At 42.9% G+C, this 21,314-nt stretch overlaps 1 protein-coding gene across 3 annotated transcripts in view; it reads left to right on the forward strand.

The window, feature by feature from the left end:
* Positions 1 to 645: 645 nt before the first annotated feature.
* The window catches only part of HEATR3 (HEAT repeat containing 3), a 40,290-nt gene continuing 19,621 nt past the window's right edge, over positions 646 to 21,314 (forward strand). The window contains exons 1-11 of one of the 3 annotated variants that reach the window (XM_042918594.1): positions 646 to 912; positions 1,043 to 1,215; positions 3,223 to 3,310; positions 4,685 to 4,797; positions 6,810 to 6,919; positions 9,682 to 9,822; positions 11,517 to 11,794; positions 16,345 to 16,435; positions 16,543 to 16,700; positions 17,195 to 17,277; positions 18,446 to 18,582. In XM_042918594.1, the coding sequence (XP_042774528.1) occupies positions 781 to 912; positions 1,043 to 1,215; positions 3,223 to 3,310; positions 4,685 to 4,797; positions 6,810 to 6,919; positions 9,682 to 9,822; positions 11,517 to 11,794; positions 16,345 to 16,435; positions 16,543 to 16,700; positions 17,195 to 17,277; positions 18,446 to 18,582 (1,504 nt within the window). In that variant the 5' untranslated portion in view covers positions 646 to 780. Of the gene's footprint in view, positions 913 to 1,042; positions 1,216 to 3,222; positions 3,311 to 4,684; positions 4,798 to 6,809; positions 6,920 to 9,681; positions 9,823 to 11,516; positions 11,795 to 16,344; positions 16,436 to 16,542; positions 16,701 to 17,194; positions 17,278 to 18,445; positions 18,583 to 21,314 lie in introns of those variants that run through there. The other 2 variants (XM_042918595.1, XM_042918596.1) reach the window with 2 other exon arrangements.

Consider the following 21,314-nt stretch of genomic DNA (forward strand, 5'->3'; position numbering starts at 1 on the left):
GAGAGAGAGAGAGGGGCAGAGTGTGAGCGGGGAAGGGGCAGAGAGACCCGGAGACACAGAATCCAAAGCGGGCTCCAGGCTCTGAGCTGTCAGCTCTCCAAGCCCTGAGATCAGGATCTGAGCCAAAGTCAGACAGTAACGGACTGAGCCACCCAGGTGCCCCCAGGAAGATTAATTTAAGGGAATCCGTCTGATCAAACATAGATGTACATTCATTCTAAAACATCTAAAACAAAAACTGGGTTGTTTACTTGACGGGAGCTGTGCTATGCCCTGGGGGACACAAAAAGTCGTGGTTAATAATTTTGAGCACCCAAAATAAATATGTCAGGTTTGGTGTTAGGCGCCTTACACAATTTTATGTAAGCCTCACAATAACCTTGCAAGTTAGGTATCCTTAATCGCATTTTGGTTATTATGGAAATAAGAGTGTGGCGACGTTCAGTAACAATAAACGTCACTAGGCTCATGGGAGGCTGTAATCCCATTAAAACCCAACCTCCTTCTTCCCCGGGGGGAAAAACCCCTGACTCCGCTACTAACCCAGGTCTGGCCCCACCCCCACCATTACGCCTGCGCGCTCCCGGAGCCAGCCTCCTCCCCGCCGACACGCGGCGCGCTTGCGCACTGCTTCTCCATGTGGGCTCCGGCAGTCAGCGGGCCCGGCTGAGCAGTGGGGCCGAGAACCCCTCGGCAGCAGGACCCTGACACCAGCTCAGCAGCCTCCGCCGTCCTGCTGTTGCCCTCCTCTCTCGGTCTTTTCTCCCAGCGCACATCGCCATGGGCAAGAGCCGGACGAAGCGCTTCAAGCGGCCTCAGTTCTCTCCTACGGGCGACTGTCAGGCCGAGGCGGCGGCGAACGGGACTGAGGGAGAGGAGGACGACGGGCCGGCGGCGGAGCTGCTAGAAAAGGTGAAGCGGGGGCGCGCGGGGCTGCGAGGGGCGGGCTTCGCGCGGAGCCCTGGGGCAGCGCGGCGCGCCCCTGCCGCGGCCCCCGCGCCTGCGCTCTGTGCTGCGTCTGACACTTGCTCCTGTCCCGCAGCTCCAGCACCCGAGCGCCGAGGTCCGCGAGTGCGCCTGCGCGGGGTTGGCCCGGCTGGTGCAGCAGCGGCCTGCGTTGCCGGGCCTGGCGCGTCGGGACGCCGTGCGCCGCCTCGGGCCGCTGCTGCTGGACCCCAGCCTGGCGGTGAGGGAGACGGCGGCCGGCGCGCTGAGGTGAGCCGGGAGAGAGAGGGGTCGCGGCGGCCGGCCAGCGCTGTGTGCGTGCCATGCACCGTCGATTATCTCCGTGCCCTTGCCTTCGGCAGCTCGGGAGACCCAGAACTGCCCAGGGTCTCCCATTTGCAGAGGGGGGATTTGAACTCAGTCTGCAGACCCCTGAGGAGCGCACCCCCCTCCCCCAATCGCATTCCATCTGTCCAGCTGGCTGCTCCAGCTGCAAGCAGCCAACTGCCACGTATCCTCCTCCCCGCAAGGCCTAACATACATCGCTCCCTCTCCAGGAACCCCCAGAGTCCCGAGGTTCTGTGAGCTCTTCCAGTGCATGTGGCACGTGTTCTGGGTGCAGGGAGTTTGAGCAGGCAGAACATTGAGCAAGAGAGCTGAGATCCCTGCCTTCACAGAACCCGTGTTGATGAGGAGACAAGAGACTAGTAAACAGGTAAAACAGGAAATACTAGATAGTGAGAAGTGCTATGGAGAGAAACAAGAGGATAATGAGTTGGAGGTGGGAAGTTCCCTTAAGTTATGATCTGTAGATGACAGTTGATCTGATGCATCCGAGCCAGACCTGAAAATCCAGGGCAAAAGCATTCCCGACGGAGGGAAACAGCAAAGAAGTGAGGCAGCAAAGGACTTGGCCTGGTTAAAGAACAGGAAGTTTAGTGTGGCTTTGCAGGGCAGGGGTGGGTATTACAGATGAGGTTGGAGAGGTGGACAGGGACTCGGTGGTGTAGGGCTAAAGGGCCTATGGTGAGCAGGAGTGGCCTGATCTAATTTATCTTTTGAAAAGGCTACTCTGGTGTCTGTGCAGAGAATGGACTGTAGAGGGGGCAAGAGTAGAAGGTAGTGTTTGCAATTCTTGCCGCTCTGTCTATATCATGTTGCATTTGGTGCTTTAGCAGGTATATTTTGTGTATCCACTGTGCTCCAAGCAGTGGGCTAGGCTGTGGGCATGTGTTAGTGAACAAGATAGATATGACTTCTGTCTTACAGCTTTGAGGGAGACAGGCATTAGCCAAATAATGATTTGGTTATAAATCATTATATATGATAGATAGATAGATAGATAGATAACTGGGGGGTTCAGAGAAGAAAGCCCTAAGGGAGGGGTGTTTGAGGTGAGCTCTAAGGGATGGATGGGGATTAGCCACATACTGGAGGAAACCACATGGAGGAAGCCCTACTCTTTCCCTGCAGCATGCGTACACTGGGAGCTCCTGGAAGGTTGTGGGGGCGTTTTCTGCACACTGGGAGCTCCTGGAAGGTTGTGGGGGCGTCTTCTGATTCATCTCCGTCTTCAGTGCCTGGCACAGTGCTGTGCACTCAGAAGGCAAGCAGGCAGTGGCTTCCCAATTAAAATTCAGTTTAGCCTGGCTTGCTTCAGGGGCTGTCCTTCAGCCTCACCCTTGCTGCCCTTGGAAGTCTTGATCCCAAGAAAAGTTCCTTTCATGTAGGATCATGCTGTGATTTGTTCACATTAAATAGGAAAAGTCTTCTCTCTCTTACTGCCCCTGTAGCCATGTACCTGTGTATTGTTTCAGACTTCAAAATTAAGTTGTCACATGACAAAGTCATTTGTTTACATCATGTGAAACAAGGATCAGAACAGATGAAATCTTTGGATTGATTCTGTGGCATCTTTTTTTTTTTTTTTCTAATGTTTGTTTATTTTTGAGAGAGAGAGACTGAGTGTGTGCGGGGAAGGGGTAGAGAGAGTGAGAGAGAAAGAATCCGAAGCAGGCTCCAGGCTCTGAGCTGTCAGCACAGAGCCTGAAGAGAGACTCGAACCCATGGACAGTGAGACCATGACCTGAGCTGAAGTCGGATGCTTAACCAACTGAGCCACCCAGGCACCCCTGGTTCTGTAGCATCTTACAGAAATCATATGCAGTGCCATCTGGAAAACCTTAAGTATGGGTAGAAATTACATTTGAGAACTTAAAAGTGTTTTTGTGATGTGTGCTCTGAGAAAGTAAAACTTATTTTAAACTTTTTGTGTAGAAATCTCAGTGCTTGTGGAGGTTTTGAAGTTTGTGATGACATGGTGACTAAGGATATCATGACTCCTCTGGTCGCACTGCTGAAAGAGGTAGGTGGTTTAAAAAGTATCTTCATGGCAATTTTTAATTGTAGCTTTTAGTATATGCACTTAGATTTTTTTTTTTTTTTTTAAGCCCTTTGGTATTAGTTATTTTGTCTTCCCTCAAAACATTCTATGGGCATTTTATTTCTTTTCCTAGAAACACAGATTTCTTCTCATTATACCAGTCTCCATTAGTTTGTCCCCACTATTTTTTATTTATACGCTAGTTGGAAAAGCCCTTTCTAAAACTATAGACTGACTCCTTTAGACCTTAAATTTTGTAAATAAAAGTAGTTTTTACGTTTTTGTGTCAGGTGGTGTTTTATGTATTATTTAATCCTTCCAGCAGTCCTATTTGGAAGGTGTTATTCCTGTTTTAGAGATGAGAAAACTGAGGCACGGACTAGGAATTTGCCGTGAAGACTACATTAAGTTTTCAAATTTAACATCACGCCAACCTTAGCGCATGACGTAGTTGAAGGGAATAAGGCGCGCGCTCTCTCTCTCTAGGCTGCTTCTAGTCCACTATTCTGTATTGATACATAACTTTTATTTAAGGCTTTATAAAGAATATCCAATTTTGATGAGAGGCATCTCATTCTGTTCAGAGCATTGGTTCTGAACTGGTGGTGATTTTCCCCACAGGGGACATTTGGCAATGTCTGGAGACATTTTTGAGGTGTTGGCTACTGGCATGTAGTGGGTAGAGGCCAAGGATGCTGCTAACATCCTGCAGTGCACATGTGAACCCCACAACAAAGAATCATCCAGTCCAAAATGTCAGCGGTACTGAGACTGAGAAGCTCTGCTTTAGAGGGGGCCATGGGCTGTGCTACAGGGCAGTGCTGCCCTGACTTCGGAGCCAGAATACATGGATCTGAATCCCAGCTTTGCCATGTATTAAGCTACGCTTTCTGCAATCTCGTACCTCAGTTTTCCTTTTGTAGCAGAAGATTGGGGATAATGGATCCTCTGCCTCACAGGTTATGGTCAGGATTAAATAACCTAATGTAAAAGTGGTTAGAGTAGTGCCTTGTGCATAGAAGGCCCTGTGTAGATGTTAGCTCCTATTGCGTGTTACCTTTCTGTGCCTGATTTACTGTCTTCATTGCATTAGATAAAATACTTTGTATTGAGTCTACATTTTAAAGTGTTAAATGCTTTGTATCCAGTTTGCACAATGACTCGTGAACTTTTCCCGTCTGTATTTCTTGCCAGAAGGGAACAGGACTGTGGGAAGGGTACTGCTTATGAGAATTTGATGAGCTCGTTAACCACTATAATTTCTGATGTTTAGTTTTTGTGTTTCTTCACTATCATTAGCCTTTTTGTTTAATTATTCTTTTGAACCAGGGTACTAATCATGATATTTGGTTGCAGTGTAGTGCCGGACTGGATTCAAATGAGATGTCTCCACAGGAAAAAAAAGATCAGAACAGAAATTCTATTGAGAACATAGCCAATGAGGCCATGAATGTGCTGTGGAATATATGGTAAGGTGCTTTCCGAACACAGCCTCCTGCTTCAACACTACTCAGGCTGCTGCTCATTCTGTAAAACTGTAGAGAGAGCTCTGTTCTCCTTGGTGGGCCTGTGATCTTAGGTGATCTAAGATCAGCCCTCCCTCCCAAGCCCTTTTCCTCATAGCATCGCTGTCTCTGTTTTTGCTTTATGACTTCTCTCCAATCATTGCTGCTGACAGAAATAAGAGGAATCGTGGCCATTACCATGTACTCTACCCCAGTTACCCTCCACTGCCTGCATACCCTTGAGTGGTCATTGTCTTCAAGCTAGTCAAGCCCCTGTGCAGCAGCTGCTTCGGTCTAGCACCTGGACGAGACGGGGCCACAGACCTTGGCTGGTGCGTTATTCTTCCACCCTAGCAGTTGCCATTTGACAGGACCGCCGACGCCTGAGAAGAGCTCCCTTGGCCCCAGTAGGAAGAAGGCCATGCTCTCCATGATTGCAGCAGTGGCGGGGTGGTGTGGACTTGATTTTAGGAATGGAAATGGCTAGAAACACTACCTGGACTTATTTTTCCTACCCTATTTTATGTCCCACCTTTCTAACCGGATTGTGTCATAGTTCCTTATTTTCTAGTCAGCAGCAATGATACCTTCTGACCTAAAAGCACAGACGTATCTCAGAAAACAGGATTAAGTTGGATCCTGAAAAGCTGCCCACACAGCAGTCTGAACGTGCCGATGATTTCATTTCAAATTAGTGGATGCATTCCACCAGAAAATTGGAGAGATCAGATTTGAGGAAATGAGCAAGTGGGTGGTTAACAGTTTCCTGTACCCAGGAACTTTAGCTTATTTAATTGTTAGAAGTTTTAAAAAATTTTCTTTGAAAAGAGCCTGAAAAAGTAGTCTCCACAGTGTCTCTTTCCTGAATGCCTGTGAGCCCTAACAGTACCGTTTCCAGTTGTTCTAGCTTTTCAGTTTTGTCTTATGCTTCATGATTTTAAATCCTATATGTTTAGGTTGTATACGTGTGTATATATTTACAATTATCTTAACGCATGTATGCCTTATATTCCTGACTATATCTGATTCTGCTGTGGCCGTCTTGAGGGTAGGCTCATAGCAGTGCTGTAGTAACTAGGTGGGGTAGGTAGGTAGACAGATGGACAGAGAGTCAGGCAGAAAATAGTTTATCTTTCGATAACAAGATTGAATTTCGTAATTTAGTCACCTCTGTTTAATAACCTGATCCGCTCTTTTATTGTATCATGTGTATATGTGGTATGAACAGAGGGATACTTTTCTCTGGAAACAGGGATAAAATTATTAAAGTTACCTTTCTTTTATACCCTGTATTTCGTATACTTATTATATTTAGTTATATTTATTAATAACATTCTTAACATTAATTCTGATTTTTTTATTAAAAGATAGTGTAGCTTCAACTATATTTATGATAGCACTTTCTCTTCTGCAGACTGCAAATTCTGCTTGCTGATTATAATAGTCTAGAAGGAGTGAATAAAATTCATTTTATTTTCTTTTAAATTTGTGCTTTTTGTTTTACAAGCATAGAGACCTTTTATCCTCACTTTATCTTACTATTACTGTTACACAGTGGAAGGAACAGTAGGCTGGACCCAAGGAACCACCACAAATAAAATGTGTGATCTTTGAATAGATCACTCCATCTTTGGGGCCTAGGTTTCCTCCTGTATGAAATGAGGATTAGAAGTAAATGGTAGTGATTTCTAAGATCTCTTCCAGCTCTAGCCTCCTATAAGGAAACTGGCATGCAGGTAAAGAGATTGGTTAGAATGTCCTGGTGTGTTAGACATAACAATACAGGTGGCCAGTCTGGTTTATGCACAGTGTATATGAATGGGCATTGGTTTCTTCATCTGTAAAAATGGTGGGTGCTTGACTCCAGCTCTTTAGTTCGTTTATAAAGCCTAATTTATCTTTTCATGAATTTCTGTGGTTGATTTCTTAATGTTAACATGTGAATAGTAAAACTTTTTTTTCCCCCTTCAATTTAGTGAATGCAGTAGTAGAGCAGTATCTATATTCAACAAAGAAGGGTGTTTGGAGATTGTATTAAAGTATTTAAGTAGGTTTTCCACCAATGTGGACCTGGCTATTTCAGTAGGTAAGTGAAGAAAAGGTGATGATTTATTAAGTATGTATGGCCTTATTCAAACATTTTTATTCCAACATAGCATGTTTATTCTATAGGAGTGATTTTTTTTCTCATTATATATAAATGTGTAACTGAGTTCTGTTTGTTTTGGATCTTTTAAAATCTATGATTAATACTTTACTTACTCATAGTTTTCCTGCTCTTCACTCTGAAAGGGAGGAAGGCAATTATGTGAGCAGGTGCGGTTTCTAGTGTATCACCATTCTTAGAAGGCTTTATTAAGTCTTGAAGCTTTTATCTCCCATTTACTGAGAAGTAGTAACCCACAACTACCAGGCCTTTGAACCAAAGTTAATTGGAATCTAGACTGATTTAAATGTCTTGTACCACTATCTCATACTCCCAGCAGAACACTGATAACCTGTGCTTTTTTTGAGAGAGGAAAGTAAGTGATTGAAATTTCACATAGGTCTGCTTCCCTTCTGTGGGACAGGGAAAGCCCAGGCTGGCAGCTTCAGCTGCCTTGCCTCCCTCACTTTCTCTCTGAGGGGTGAGAGACCCAAAGTGAGGAGCCCTTATTCATTTCAGGAGACAGATTGGAGGGTGGGTGGCTCAACAGAACTCTGGGGACAGTGGAGAAATAATTGATGCAAAGCATTTCTTTTCTACCCATTATAATGACCAGGTATCCAGCTGTCCTTTTATTTAATTATGCATTTCTCCTGGCATGGACTAAGTGTGTTTCCTCTTAGTGATGCTTCTTTTGTCTCTAATGGATACTTTTAAGAGAACAGAAAAAAAAAAAAAAAATAGTGGAGTAAATAATACTGGGAAAAATTTTTAAATCAGTTTCTCAAAATGGAATCTTTGGTGGAAGGGTGATTTATGAGTAAATGTGGATCTTAAAAACAGTTGAACTAGGAAATTTGTAGGTGGCTTTTCATTTCAGAAGACAATTTTTCTTACAATGAGGGAAATTGACAAAAGGTAGTTAATAGCTTTTATTTATTTTTTTAATTTTTTTTATATTTATTTATTTTTGAGAGACAGAGTGAGACAAAGTGAGACTGGGGGAGGGGCGGAGAGAGAGGGAGACACAGGAGTGGAAACAGGCTCCAGGGTCTGAGCTGTCAGCACAGAGCCTGACGCGGGGCTCGAACCCACAGACTGTGTGATCATGACCTGAGCCGAAGTCGGATGCTCAACCGACTGAGCCACCCAGGTGTCCCTAGTTAATAGCTTTTAAAAGAAAAACTTCACTTCTGTTTTTGTATCTTTTGTAGATTTAGTTATTTAAAAATTTTTTTCTCTAATAAACTTCTAAAAGATGGATCAGAATAAAATAATTTTCAATTGTATAATAGTGTTTTATTTCCGCATTTAGCTAGATTCATGATTTTTTAAACAAATGTCAAGTTACTTTGGTTTGAAAATCAAGCAACGTTCACATGAAGTAAAGTGAACTTCTGAGACACTGTTCTTTATGTTAATATGGCTTTCTTTGCTCTTGTATTGTCTTTATGGTAGCAGCCATAGTTTCTCTAGGCTTTTGCTAAAGTGAATTTAGTTAGTCTCTTAGTGAAAAAAATTACATTTGGGCATATATATATATATATATATATATATATATATATATATATATACACACACACACACACACACATACATACACGCACACACACACATGCATATTTATGGATTCGTATACAAATGTGTTTTGGGAACCAAACTAGATCACAGAAGTAGCATGTGTTTTGACTAATTTGGATGGGTATGGTCAGCTTTGAAATTTTGAGACCTGAAAGAAATGGATTTGTTTGGAACACACTAAGAAAAACAAACTTGGGCTTGCTTCATCTTTGTGCTTCAGAGGTCTCTTCTGCCAGACCTGTCAGGCAATCCCAGTTGTTTTGATACTTTTAGTTAATTATTTCTAATATGCAAGTTGTAATCCATTATCTTGTTTTAGTACAAGGTAGGAAGTAAGTACTAAATGACCATATGTCTATGAATACTGTAGCCATCTCTCAGTTTACTCATATTTTTATGTAAAATATTTTTTTAAGTCTTTTTTAATGTTCGTTTATTTTTGATAGAGAGCGAGCAGGGGGAGGGGCAAAGAGAGAGGGGGACAGAGGATCTGAGGCAGGCTCCAGGCTCTGTGCTGACAGCAGAGAGCCTGACGCAGGGCTCAAACTCACAACCTGTGAGATCCTGACCTGAGACACAGTCAGACGCTCAACCGACTCAACTCAACCCAGGTGCCCCTAAGATGCTTTTTTTCTTAAAGAAATATTGCTTCGCTAGAAATAAGTGCCCTAAGTTTTAAGGTCATGCTAAATTTAAAGGAAGCCAGAATGACCCCAAACCTGGGGCTTGTTCTTGACAGTGGAGCTGCTAAGAGTGTTGTCTGGGTACTGGTGTTTGGTCCACAGGCTGTTTACTACCAGTCCACTGTAAGTACAGAAATTGAGGAGAAACTTTTGTAAATGTTCATAGAAATTCCATGTTGTCACAACATTTAAGAGCCTTTTAAATTGTATTTTGTGAAAGTATATTGTATAAAGAATTAGAAATTAAGAAAAAGAAAAAAGTCACTGATCTTTGAGGAGCCTCATTTGCATGTATCATGCTTGAAGTAAAGCGTATCTATCTTACAAAAGCTACCTGTGTCTGAAGAAGTTGTAAAGATGCAGATGTTTTCTGATGAGTTAGATTGGTATAAATTACCCTAGCAGAATTCATTTGTTTCTTAATTTTTATCTTTATAGCATATTGTTTGCAGACAGTGACTGAAGATAACCCAGAGCTGCTGAACTCTTTCACTGCCCCAGCATTGCATGTACTGGAGTCAGCAATGCTTTCTCCAGTCAGTTCCATGGACTACATTCTGTTAAAGACATTGGTGGCAGGTAAAATTTAGTGATTTTGCGACAGTGTCCTTTTTTAGTAATATGTAATGGGTAGAGATGGGGGCCAAAATTCAACCATTCGTTCATTTCACCACATCAGGACTTTCCGGTATATGTCTGTTCTGAAAATTTAATATTTAAGTGGAGATCCTTAATTCAAGAGGTTATGCATAGGGGTGCCTGGGTGGCTCAGGTGGTTGAATATCTGATTCTTGGTTTCAGCTCAGGTCATAATCTCATGGTTCGTGGGCTCCTGATAGCATGGAGCCTGCTTGGAATTCTCTCTCTCTCTCTTTGTTCCTCTCCTGCTCATGCACTCTCTTTTCTTTTTCTCTCTCTCAAAATAAATAAACATTAAAAAAAATTACATGTAATGTAGAATTTACCATCTTGACCATTTTTAAGTGTGCAGTTTAGTAGTGTTAAGTACATTCAACGTTGTTGTGCAACCAATCTCCAGGACTTTTCATCTTGCAAAAGTGAGGCTCTGTACACATTGGACAACTCCCCATCTCCCCCTCCTCCCGGCCCCCAGCAACCACCCTTCTACTTTCTGTTTCTATGAATTTGACTTCTTTAGGTGCCTCATATAAGTAGAATTATACAGTGTTTTTCTTTCTGAAGCTGGCTAATTCATTATTTTATTAAAAACATTTTTTTTAATGTTTATTTTTGAGAGATAGAGAGACAGAGCATGAACACGGGAGGAGCAGAGAGATAGGGAGATGCAGAATTAGAAGCAGGCTCCAGGCTCCAAGCTGTCAGCACAGAGCCTGACACGGGGCTCAAACCCACGAACCACGAGATCATGACCTGAGCCCAAGTCGGATGCTTAACCGACTGAGCCACCCAGGCCCCCTGTTTTATTAGTTTTAAAAAATTAAAAAAAATTTTTTTAAAGTGAGCTCTCCACCCAACATGGGACTTAAACTCATGACTCCAAGATCAAAAGTCACAAGCTGTACCAACTGTGACTAATTTCATTTAGTATAACGCCCTCAGAGTTCATCCATGTTGTAACGTGTCAGAATTTCCTTCCTTTTTAAGGCTGAATACTATTGCACTATATATATTTATCACATTTTGTTTAACCATTCATCCATGGTTGGGCACTTGGGTTTGTGGCTGTTGAGTAATGCTGCTGTGAATATGGGTATACACATATCTGTTCGAGTCCCTGCTTTCACTTCTTTTGGGTAGGTACCAGGAAGTATTTTTATTATAACTGACTAACGAGTAACAGGTGGCTCCTGTTCTGTAGAACCTGCTCTCTGGTTTGTCCATGAGACCTTGGAATTTTAGTACATTTAATTCTACTCCTGGAGTATAAGAAGCTGCCTAGGAGGGCAGCTCAGATTAAGATGAAAGAGAGTGGGCAACTTAATTTGTCATTTCAGGTGAAACCTGATCAGCCTTCTCTTGGTCTGTTGCTGTGTGGTGTATCAGAGAAAGGCATTGAGTGCCAAGGAAGGGAGATGATTGTGGAGGATGGTAACAAAGAGAGCTGCCTCTGTGCAAAGCTTTTTTTGTGTGTGTGTGGACATTTAATAAAAACTAAACAGAGGTGGAGGAGGGTTTGACATTTTTTGAAATCCCATCTGAGCTTAAAGAACCAATCTCATGGAAACTGGATTTAATAAAAGCTTTCACAGGGGATTCCTTATGTGCATTCCCCCCCCCCCCCCACACCCCAGGAACAGTTTGGAACCTAAAAGACATTATTCCATCCAAGAGTCAGGCAGAAATCATAAATGCCATACTGAAGATCTTATCGGAAGTGTTGGAAGTGGATGCTGGTGAAATAGTTATTCAAATGAAGGAGGCCGAAACTCAAAGGTTAAAAGCGGCAGCAGAGACGGAGGAGATACGAGAGAATGCCAATGGTGACGATCTGATTGAAGACGATGAAATGGAAGAAGTTCCTCATAAAAGAAAAGTCAGAAGGAAAACTTTCATTTCAGATTTACTTCCAGTAAGTCAGATTGATGGTTGCAATCCTGGATTAATACAGCTGTTTTCTTTTAATAGGTCGCCAAAGCTTTGCAGAAAAATGTTACAGCAAAATTAAATATAAAGTGAACTCCAGTAAAAATCAGTCCTTTTTCCCCATCGACTCTCGTGGTCACATTATAAATCTACTCCCAAAGGGGGAAAAGAAATCTCCTATCTAAAATTAAACTTTTATATACAGAATATTTCAAAGAGGGGATAGACCCGTCCTTTTAGAACACTTTAAATAGCATGCAGACACCTTCCTAACTCCTGTGTCTCCCCTCTTTGTTATATATTCTGCAAGACTGTCTTCAAACTAAAGGAATTTTTACTTTGCTTGGCTCGTCCCCTTGCATTCTTGTCTCTTTTTTAGTATTTATCCTTAAAAATAGCAAGCCCTCGTTTGCCCACTGCTGCTGGGCAGAGAAGGTTGGGTGCTTATGAGAATTGTTGGGTTTTAGGGTTTGCCAAATGGGTGGTTGTGACATGCATGTGTCGGAGTAAAGGTGAGCAAACTTAGGTGCAGGGAGCATGTCAGCGGAGCCAGTCAGCAGAGATGGAGCCATACCTTGGAAAAACATTTCCCCCAAGGAGGAGAGCAGGGTGGACAGCAGGTTGGCTTTCTTCATTCAGGTGCACATTTTCTGTGCTCCTGCAGTGTGCCAGGCACCGTGCCAGATGCTGATGCTAGAAAGACAAGACATTTTCATCTTAAGGGACCTTCTCCATCTTGGGAGGACAGACCCATAATTAGGATGTATTATAATATGCCGTGCCAGGAGCAGTGATAGGGCTGTGCACAGATTTCTGAGGTAGTAGTGTTTTATAGAGAGGCACACCAGATCTATGGCCCTGATGGGAGAGGAGAGGAAGAGGTAGTCAGAGCAGGCTTTTTGGACAGAACACCTCACTGTCTAGGATGGGGTAGGAACAGCATGATGAAAGCAGCTTGGTGTCGTTAGGGGGCCTGGAGGCAGGGGACATCAGTGAGGCTGCTGGCTTTCTTCATTCCGAAGGAGGATGATGAAGCCTGGGCCGGAAGAGTGCTATTTCCATTCCCTCACACTTTCTGCAGTTCTGCATGTGGCTTGTCCCGATTTGTATAAAGTGAACTGAAACTGAGAGCTGTCTTTAGTCAGTGTCTTAGAGTTTTGAGAAGTTTGTGCCCAATAAAAATTCTCTAAATGGAATATACCTGAAAAGAAATATAACAGTATCTTACTTTCCTGGGTTCACAAAGTCTTGTAAAGCACAGATCGGTGCTATTTTAGCGAAGTCAAAATTTTGTAGCTGGAGCTACTCTCCCGCCCCCGTGGCTAGCCCTTAGGTACACAGCAGCGCGGTGAGTTGTGGGGCCACTATGAAAGTGAGAAGCCTGGAGCTGCTTGCAAATCATAAAGTCGCTTGAAAATCATGGCACCCCTTTTGGTGCAGGCAGGCACATATTTGAACCCCAGATTTCTTTTTTGTCTGTAGTCTGAGTACAATTTAAAGCCAGTAAAACAAGATAGACAAAGGCATAGCCATGTGCCTTATCCTCGCAAAGGGGTATTTATAAAGAACCCTAGGAACATTTTTCTGTTCAGTTGTCACGGGAAGGGTCAGTCCTGGATCTGGGACATACGTGGCTTCCATCTGGGGAAAGTGACAGATCAGGGCTTGGAGGCTCTTCTGCAGCCGTGGTATTGCGCTGACCTTATCCCAACTGGTGCACACAGACCACGTTTTACCATGACAAATGCCCGTCAGCAGAAGCCGAGATTACAGGTGGGCTGTCGGGGAACCCTGAAATACCTGAAACCCCTCCCGGGAGCGGGAGAACAGCACCCTGGAGTTCTGCACCCTCAGCCTTGCTTCCAGGGGGCTCCTAGGGGGAGAAGGTGGGGACTGAGATCCATGTCTACCAAGACGAAAGTGCCATGGTGTAAAAAGTGTTGATATTTAACTGTTGTTTAGGCACTTACTCTCCCAGCTATTATTTAAAAATAGAACATTGGTGCTTATAAAATGCAGTGTTTTCTCATAACAAAACTTGTTTTTTAAAGTCTATTAACATAACCGAGTAGACAGGATGGTTAACACGCTGGTCAGCCAGCCAGTGTTTAAGTGCCAGTAGGGTGCTGGGCATCATGCTGGTATGTGCCAGGAATATAAAGTGTGTAATGCTTGTCGGTTCTGGTCTTTCTCAGTGTCCGGTGGCTGGTGCAGCAGTCCTTCGGGATCAAAACCTTTAATCACATCATTTAACTTAAGAAGATATGGCCACAAATATGTAGAGAAGGAACCAGCCCAAGTTGTTGTTTTAGCATAGGCAGAAATAGAGGAGTCTCTCGCCCAGCTTCCACAGTTATCAGTGATCAAATCATAGTCTGTTTTATTTCATCTATTTCCCCACCTTCTCTTCCATCTCAGTGCTGAACATTTTGAAGCAAATCTCAGATGTCATAACATTTCATCTAGATTGGCTCTTTATGTTAGTTTGATGACAGTAAGAAGCAGGGAACTGTTCTGAGCAAGAGAATTACATAAAGAAGTAGAACTTAATTTCAGGATTCTTCTGAGTCAGATCTTCATACATCTCAAGGGAATGGGAGCTCAGCAAGAACATATCTTACTTAACTTTGAGTCTACTCTAATAAATGTTTACTTGAACATCATATGCACAGCAGATAGGAATAATTTTTATGTACATTCTTGCCAGTGATAAAAGGAATACAAATGGAGGGATTCCTAAGCTACATGTTTTAAATTAACACGTTGCTTTTAAAATAATTATTAATAAATGTATTATCTTTTTTTTTTTAATTTTTTTTTTTAACGTTTTATTTATTTTTGAGACAGAGAGAGACAGAGCATGAATGGGGGAGGGGCAGAGAGAGAGGGAGACACAGAATCGGAAGCAGGCTTCAGTCTCTGAGCCATCAGCCCAGAGCCTGACGCGGGGCTCGAACTCACGGACCGCGAGATCGTGACCTGAGCTGAAGTCGGCCGCTTAACCGACTGAGCCACCCAGGCGCCCCAAATGTATTATCTCTTAATTTATTATTTTAAATTTATTACTATTTTGTTTTTGTTGTAGATACTTATTTTTAAAATTTTTTTTATTTTGAGAGAGAGAGCACAAGGTGGGGAGAGGGGCAGAGAGAGAGGGAGACAGAATCCCAAGCAGGCTCTGCACCATCAGTCTAATGCGGGGTCTCAAACCCATGAACCGTGAGGTCACGACCTGAGCCAAAGCTATGAGTTGGATGTCTAACTGACTGGGTCACCCAGGTGCCCCAGATTTCACTTTAAGGAACCTCTGCGTCCAGTGTGGGGCTTGAGCTTACAACCCTGAGATCAAGAGCTGTATGCCGTACCGACTGTGCTGGCCAGACACCCCTATTTATTATTCTTTAATAATAATTTTGAACATTGGCTGGCTCAGTCAGAGGAGCATGTGACTCTTGATCTCAGGGTCGTGGGTTTGAGCCCACATCAGGTGTAAAGATTACATAAATAAAACTTTAAAAAAATAAAAATAAAAAATTTTGAACATGGTTCAAAATTACAGTCAAATCATTGTACAAGAAGTTGGTGGGAGATTGTAAATCAGTGTGAACCTTTTTGAAGGGAAAATAGGAACATGTCACAAGATCTGTAGATGTCCCTTTTGACCCAGTAAATCTGAGGAAATGTCCTATCCCAGTAACCTGTAATATTCCAAATTAGTGGCATGCTTAATAAATGATAGTGTATCTGTTAAATAGAATACTATAGAGGCATTGAGAAGGCAGTTAGAAACCTGTTGAAATTGGGAAGCATTCAGACAATGAAATACACGTTATTTTTAGCTTACGCACTCTTCTGGAATATCAGTGTAGCTATTTCACTTTTCATAGGTAACTTGAGAATTAAGGTCACGTAAATTTATACAGCCCATTTTAAGAATAGTAAATGATAAGTTCATGTTAATTATTTCCAGAGGAAAAAAGTTCTCCCCTTTTTTCAGTCTTAAAGAAATGCTTTATTTCGGTCTTCAAAGAAAGCCAGGAAGCAAGCCTGTCTGCGTATACCGGCTTGTTAGTAATTCTTGTTAATGCAGTCTTTTCCAAGAGGACATGTAAGCATCTAAAAGCAGGTTTGTTGTGGATAAGTGCCTGGTCTCTGAAATGAGCTCTTGTTTTAATCTTAGTGGGCTGAGCTCCTTCTTAACACATTAGATTAAGTTTCAGGGTGAATTCAGTTCAGAATTCCTGAATATTTACCTGTTCTCTGCAGCTAACTAAGCAACACTTAGAGAACAGCCATCCAGAGAGATGGAAGCACAGTTATCAGTGGCCTGCTGCACAGTGCCAAGAGGAATCATAATGCTTATTTGTATTTGAGAACGTTAGGACTTTTCTTCTGGCTGCCCCTTCCCCCAAGCGCTCTAGTCCAAGGGTAGAAATCATGTAGTAGGCTTTAACTAAGGACATCCACGTGAAAATATTTTCCCAAACATTGAGAGTTGGTTGGTTGATTTTTTTTTTTTTTTTTTTTTTTTAAAAGCCCACTGACAAGGAACTGAGAGAAGCCATGGCATTGTTGACAGCTCAGCAGACTGCTCTGGAAATTATCGTCAACATGTGCTGCAGTGAAGGTTTGTCACCAGTTTACACTGAGACATTCTGCCCCTGGACTGAAAGGGCAGCTTCCATGAGGATTTTCTTAAATATTCCAATTATGTGTGGTTCGCACTCTTCCCAGATCCCTCCGACGATGAGTGGGAAGAGCTTTCTAGCAGCGATGAGAGTGATGCATTTATGGAGAATTCCTTCAGCGAGTGTGGTGGCCAGTTGCTCTCTCCCCTCTGCCTCTCCCATGAGGTTCACACCGCTTTCACCAACTACCTCATCCCAAAGAAGGTAGTCTGTTTTTTGTTTTTTTTTTAATTTTTTTTTTAACGTTTATTTATTTTTGAGACATGAACGGGGGAGGGTCAGAGAGAGGGAGACACAGAATCTGAAACAGGCTCCAGGCTCTGAGCTGTCAGCACAGAGCCTGACGTGGGGCTTGAACTCACGGACCGCGAGATCATGACCTGAGCTGAAGTCGGCCGCTTAACCGACTGAGCCACCCAGGCGCCCTGAAGGTAGTCTGTTTTAAGTCTAGCCTCATTCTGGAGCATGGGGAGGGCTAGCTATTCACTGTGTATTGGAAAGACGTTTGCTCACACTGTAGGTAACTGGCAGGAAGCAAGCTAGGGCTAACGGTACCGGGAGTACGAGGAACAGTAAGTAGGTCCTCACCACGTCTGACCATTTCACGTAGAGGTAACATGTTGGGATTTGAAAAAGGGATCTTGTGTAAAATGACACTACTCTTTAACCTTTGCTTTACTGCCTTCTTTTAAATCTAGATTTTTGAGAAAACTGCCTTTCCAAACAGCATTGCAGTTGACCTATGTTCTAGAAGTCCCACTTGGAAATCTTTGGTTAGAAAGTAAGAACTTTTCTATTTTCAAATTTTTTTTTTTTTTTTTTAACGTTTATTTATTTTTGAGACAGGGAGAGACAGAGCATGAACTGGGGAGGGTCAGAGAGAGGGAGACACAGAATCTGAAACAGGCTCCAGGCTCTGAGCTGTCAGCACAGAGCCTGACGCGGGGCTCGAACTCACGGACCGTGAGATCACGACCTGAGCCGAAGTCGGCCGCTTAACCGACTGAGCCACCCAGGCGCCCCAAACTTTTCTATTTTCAAAACTATTTGTTATTATGTGATTATGTGAAACGATGGGCCTTTAAATAGAAGATGCTGACTCCCCCCAGATTCAAGAGTTCTATTCTTATGTGTATTCCCTAGAAAAAGGGGTGCATATGTGCACTAAGCCATGAGAATGTCCATGGCAGTGTGGTTCATAGTTGCCCCAACCTGCCAACAACCTCAGTGTCCATCAGCAGCAGAATGGATAAATAAATTTTGACATAATCATGCAGCAGAATATGTACAGCACTAAAAAAAAAAATAAAAAAAAATAAAAAGCCGAACTGGAACATTGAGTAAGAAGGCAAGGCACAAAAGAATAATCACACTGTGATTCCACTTTTACAAAGTTCAAAACCTGGTAACACTTAACTGTTTTGTCTCAGGAGACATACGTAGGTGGTAAACCTATAAAGAAGAGCAAGGAAATGTTTACCATAAAAGCCTGGATAGTGGTGACCTTTAGGGGTCAGAGAGGTGGGGCGTGATAGGGAAGGGGTAGATGGGCTGTGGGGGTGCTGGCGGTGTTTATTATCTGGGTGCGCAGTGTTTGCTTTATAAAATATGAATAAACTATTAAACTCTATATATGTGTTGAGCACTTTACGTATGTCATATTTCACAATTAAAAATAGTTCAGATGCTGCTGTGCATAAAAATTTTTCTAAAGCAGATTCCCTGTGACTCATAAGTGAGTAATTGTGCCGCAAGCCCTGAGTGCTCAAGCAATTTGATTAGGTAGATAAACAGTTCACCTTAAGATTCTTTGTTAATAGCCATATACCTTCTGCTTGCAGATATTCCCAGCCAGAGCCTGAAGCTTAGGTGGAAAGTTAATACTGGATTCTGTTGGATAATAGACCGCATTAGGGAAACAGACCACATTTTTTTCGCTTCCTTTCCAGGATGAACACTATTCAGTGCAGAGCCCTTGTGTGTCTCCAGAGTCTCGTATCCCTCCTGGATGTGGACCATCTGGGGGGAGCCGCAGCTCTTCAGACACTTGCACAACATCTGTCACAGCTGCTTTTTTCGCAGCCAGGTAAATATTTAGGCCTCATTGCAAAAGACTGTTTGGATCAAGCAGAATTTTGAAGGGCCAGGAACTCAGACTTTGGCATTGTACTGTGTTTGTCATCCAACCTGAAGAAACCTTTCCCAAGCACTAAGAGTCATATTTATAGTTTCCAGAGGTATAGGGTCCAGCCCATATGCTGGTTTATGGGTTGTATTTGTTTTATTATTAAGATTTCTGCATCCAGTTATGTCAGGCCAATAAGGGTGAATCACAAATATCGTAAATATTAAGCCCCATTAAGATATTCAGGTAATTCTCTAGTCTTTCTTTTTCTTTCTTTAAGCATTCTTTTTTTTTCTTTTTTAGATTTTTTTCTTTTTTTATTTTTATTTGAGAGAGAAAGAGCAAGAGGGAGAGAGGGGCAGGGAGAGAGAGAGAGAGAGCGAGAGTGAGTGAGAGAGAATCCCAAGCGGGTCCATATTGTCTGCGCAGAGCCCGACCCAGGGCTTGATCCCACAATCCTGGGATCATGACCTGAGCCAAAACCAGGAGTCGGACGCTTAACTGACTGAGCCACCTGGCCACCCTATTTAGTCTTTATTTTTCTTCATTTTTCTTCTTAAACATAAAATCATTGATTTATATTTGATTGGGTAATCTATACGTGTATCACAGAATTCACAAGTTACTACAGGACATAAAGCAGAGAGCCTCCCTCCTTTTCCTCACACCACCCAGTTCCTCTCCCAGAGTCCATCACTGTTACCAGTTTCTTGTGTGTTCTTGCAGAGAAATTCTCAATATCAAATATGTATATGATTTGAAAAAAAAGTATATACATGTGTTCTTAAGGCAAATGGTAGACTACCAGATACACAATACTGTACCCTGCTTTTTTCTAACACATTTCTATTTTCAAACACCTTTGCATGGTAAGAGGTATTACCAAGGTCTCTAATATGGATCAATTTCATTTGTACATAGAGACCTAGGGAGATGCCATATGTAGTTAACTATTTTTTCTAAGTGACCTAGCTGTATAAGGGTTAATGCATGTTCTTCTAACAGATTTTCATAGTTTGTGGTAGTAGAATCTCATTTGACTTGGTCACATGACACTATAGCAGCTCAAGCCAAACAAACAATGAGAGACTGAGAGGGAGGGAAAAATAGTACTTTATGTAGCAAAGGAAAATTCTCCACATTGCCCTATTTAACATGTATGTCTGCAGTGAGAGTAATTTGGGAGATAAGAATCTGCTGCTCTCAGATCCTCAATTTCACAGTGTCTTTAGGGAGTTTTTGAGGGTAAACTTGAAGATATATAATATTTGCTTTCTGTACTAACCTTAGAATTTAACCACCAAATAAGATGTAACCTTGCTGTGTTACCATTGGTGTATTACTCACAAATCTCATTGTAAAGTATTTATTTGACGTATCTCTCCTCTTCTTAGACACATCATTAAGTCAAGAGCTGAAACTCTTAGGGGAACCAGGCTGGCTCAGAGGAGCATGTGTCTCTTGATTTGGGGTCGTGAGTTTGAGCCCCATGTTGGGGATAGAGATCACTTATATAAATAAGACTTCAAAAAAAAAAAGTTGAAACTCTTAAAAGATCAAAACATGGTCGATTTTGACTAAATGCAAGTGTCTGTATAAACATTCATTCGAGAGTTGCTCCCCAGTTCTTTGTTTTAAAGATTTTTAAATTATCATTATTTTTAAATATTTTATTTTTAAGTAATCTCTCCACCCAACATAGGGCTCAAACTCAACCCCGAGATAAGAGTCATTTGCAACTCTGATTGAGCCAGCCAGGCACCCAATTCCCAGTTCTTTTAGACATCTATTTTGCACTCCATCAAGTTAATATGAGGTGCTGTGCTTTTAATAGTGCATGTTTCAGAAGTTCTACGTCATTTTTAAAAATTGAGTAAATGTTCAGAAACCCGTATATAGTTATTCTGTCTCTCCTGACCTGCCAACATTTGTTAGTCAGCAGATGTAATTTTCCAGTGATCTCAGGCTGTGCATTCTTTCACCGGTGCGATCATGTGAAAACTGTGCCCAGCCACACCTAACACACGATATGGACAGGACTGGGCAAGCTCTGGCTGCAGAAGTGACTTGTCAGCGTGAGGTGGCCAGATAACTGTAGCTTTTTTTTTTTTTCCCCCAATGTTTGTTTATTTTTGAGAGACAGACACTGAAAATCCTGAGCAGGCTCCACGCTGTCAGTGCAGAGCCTAATGTGGGGCTCGAACTCATGAGCCGTGAGAGTCATGACCTGAGCCAAAATCAGGAGTGGGAAGCTTAACCGAATGAGCCACCCAGGCGCCCCCGCTGTAGCTTTGTGTTTGTCTCCCAGTCTTATGAACCAGGCAGAGATTTGGATGGTGTTGGGGGGGGGGGGTGGTCACTGGAGAGGGGGATATTTTATCTGACTTTTGCTGACATTGTGGCTCCCGTCAGCCCAGCTGAATGTCCCATGGTAGGGGAGGGAGGGGGCTACTGTTGCTCAGGCCCTCTCCCATCCACCCATTCACATGGGTGCCCTGTAGGGAGCCGGGCCAAATGGGATTGTGCACAGCCATGCTCCCAGGGGAGCATGACCTATCCAAGCCTATCACTGCTTCTAAGACCTGCCTAACCGGAGGGGATCCTGTCTGCCTCACTGGCAGAACAAACTGTCATGTCTTGCCTCTGAGCCATTTTTTCAGTGGGAGTCCAGTCAAGGTACTGGAAGCCCCATC

This window comes from Panthera leo, chromosome E2 (assembly GCF_018350215.1).
Source record: "Panthera leo isolate Ple1 chromosome E2, P.leo_Ple1_pat1.1, whole genome shotgun sequence".
NCBI classification, from domain to species: Eukaryota; Metazoa; Chordata; class Mammalia; order Carnivora; family Felidae; genus Panthera; species Panthera leo.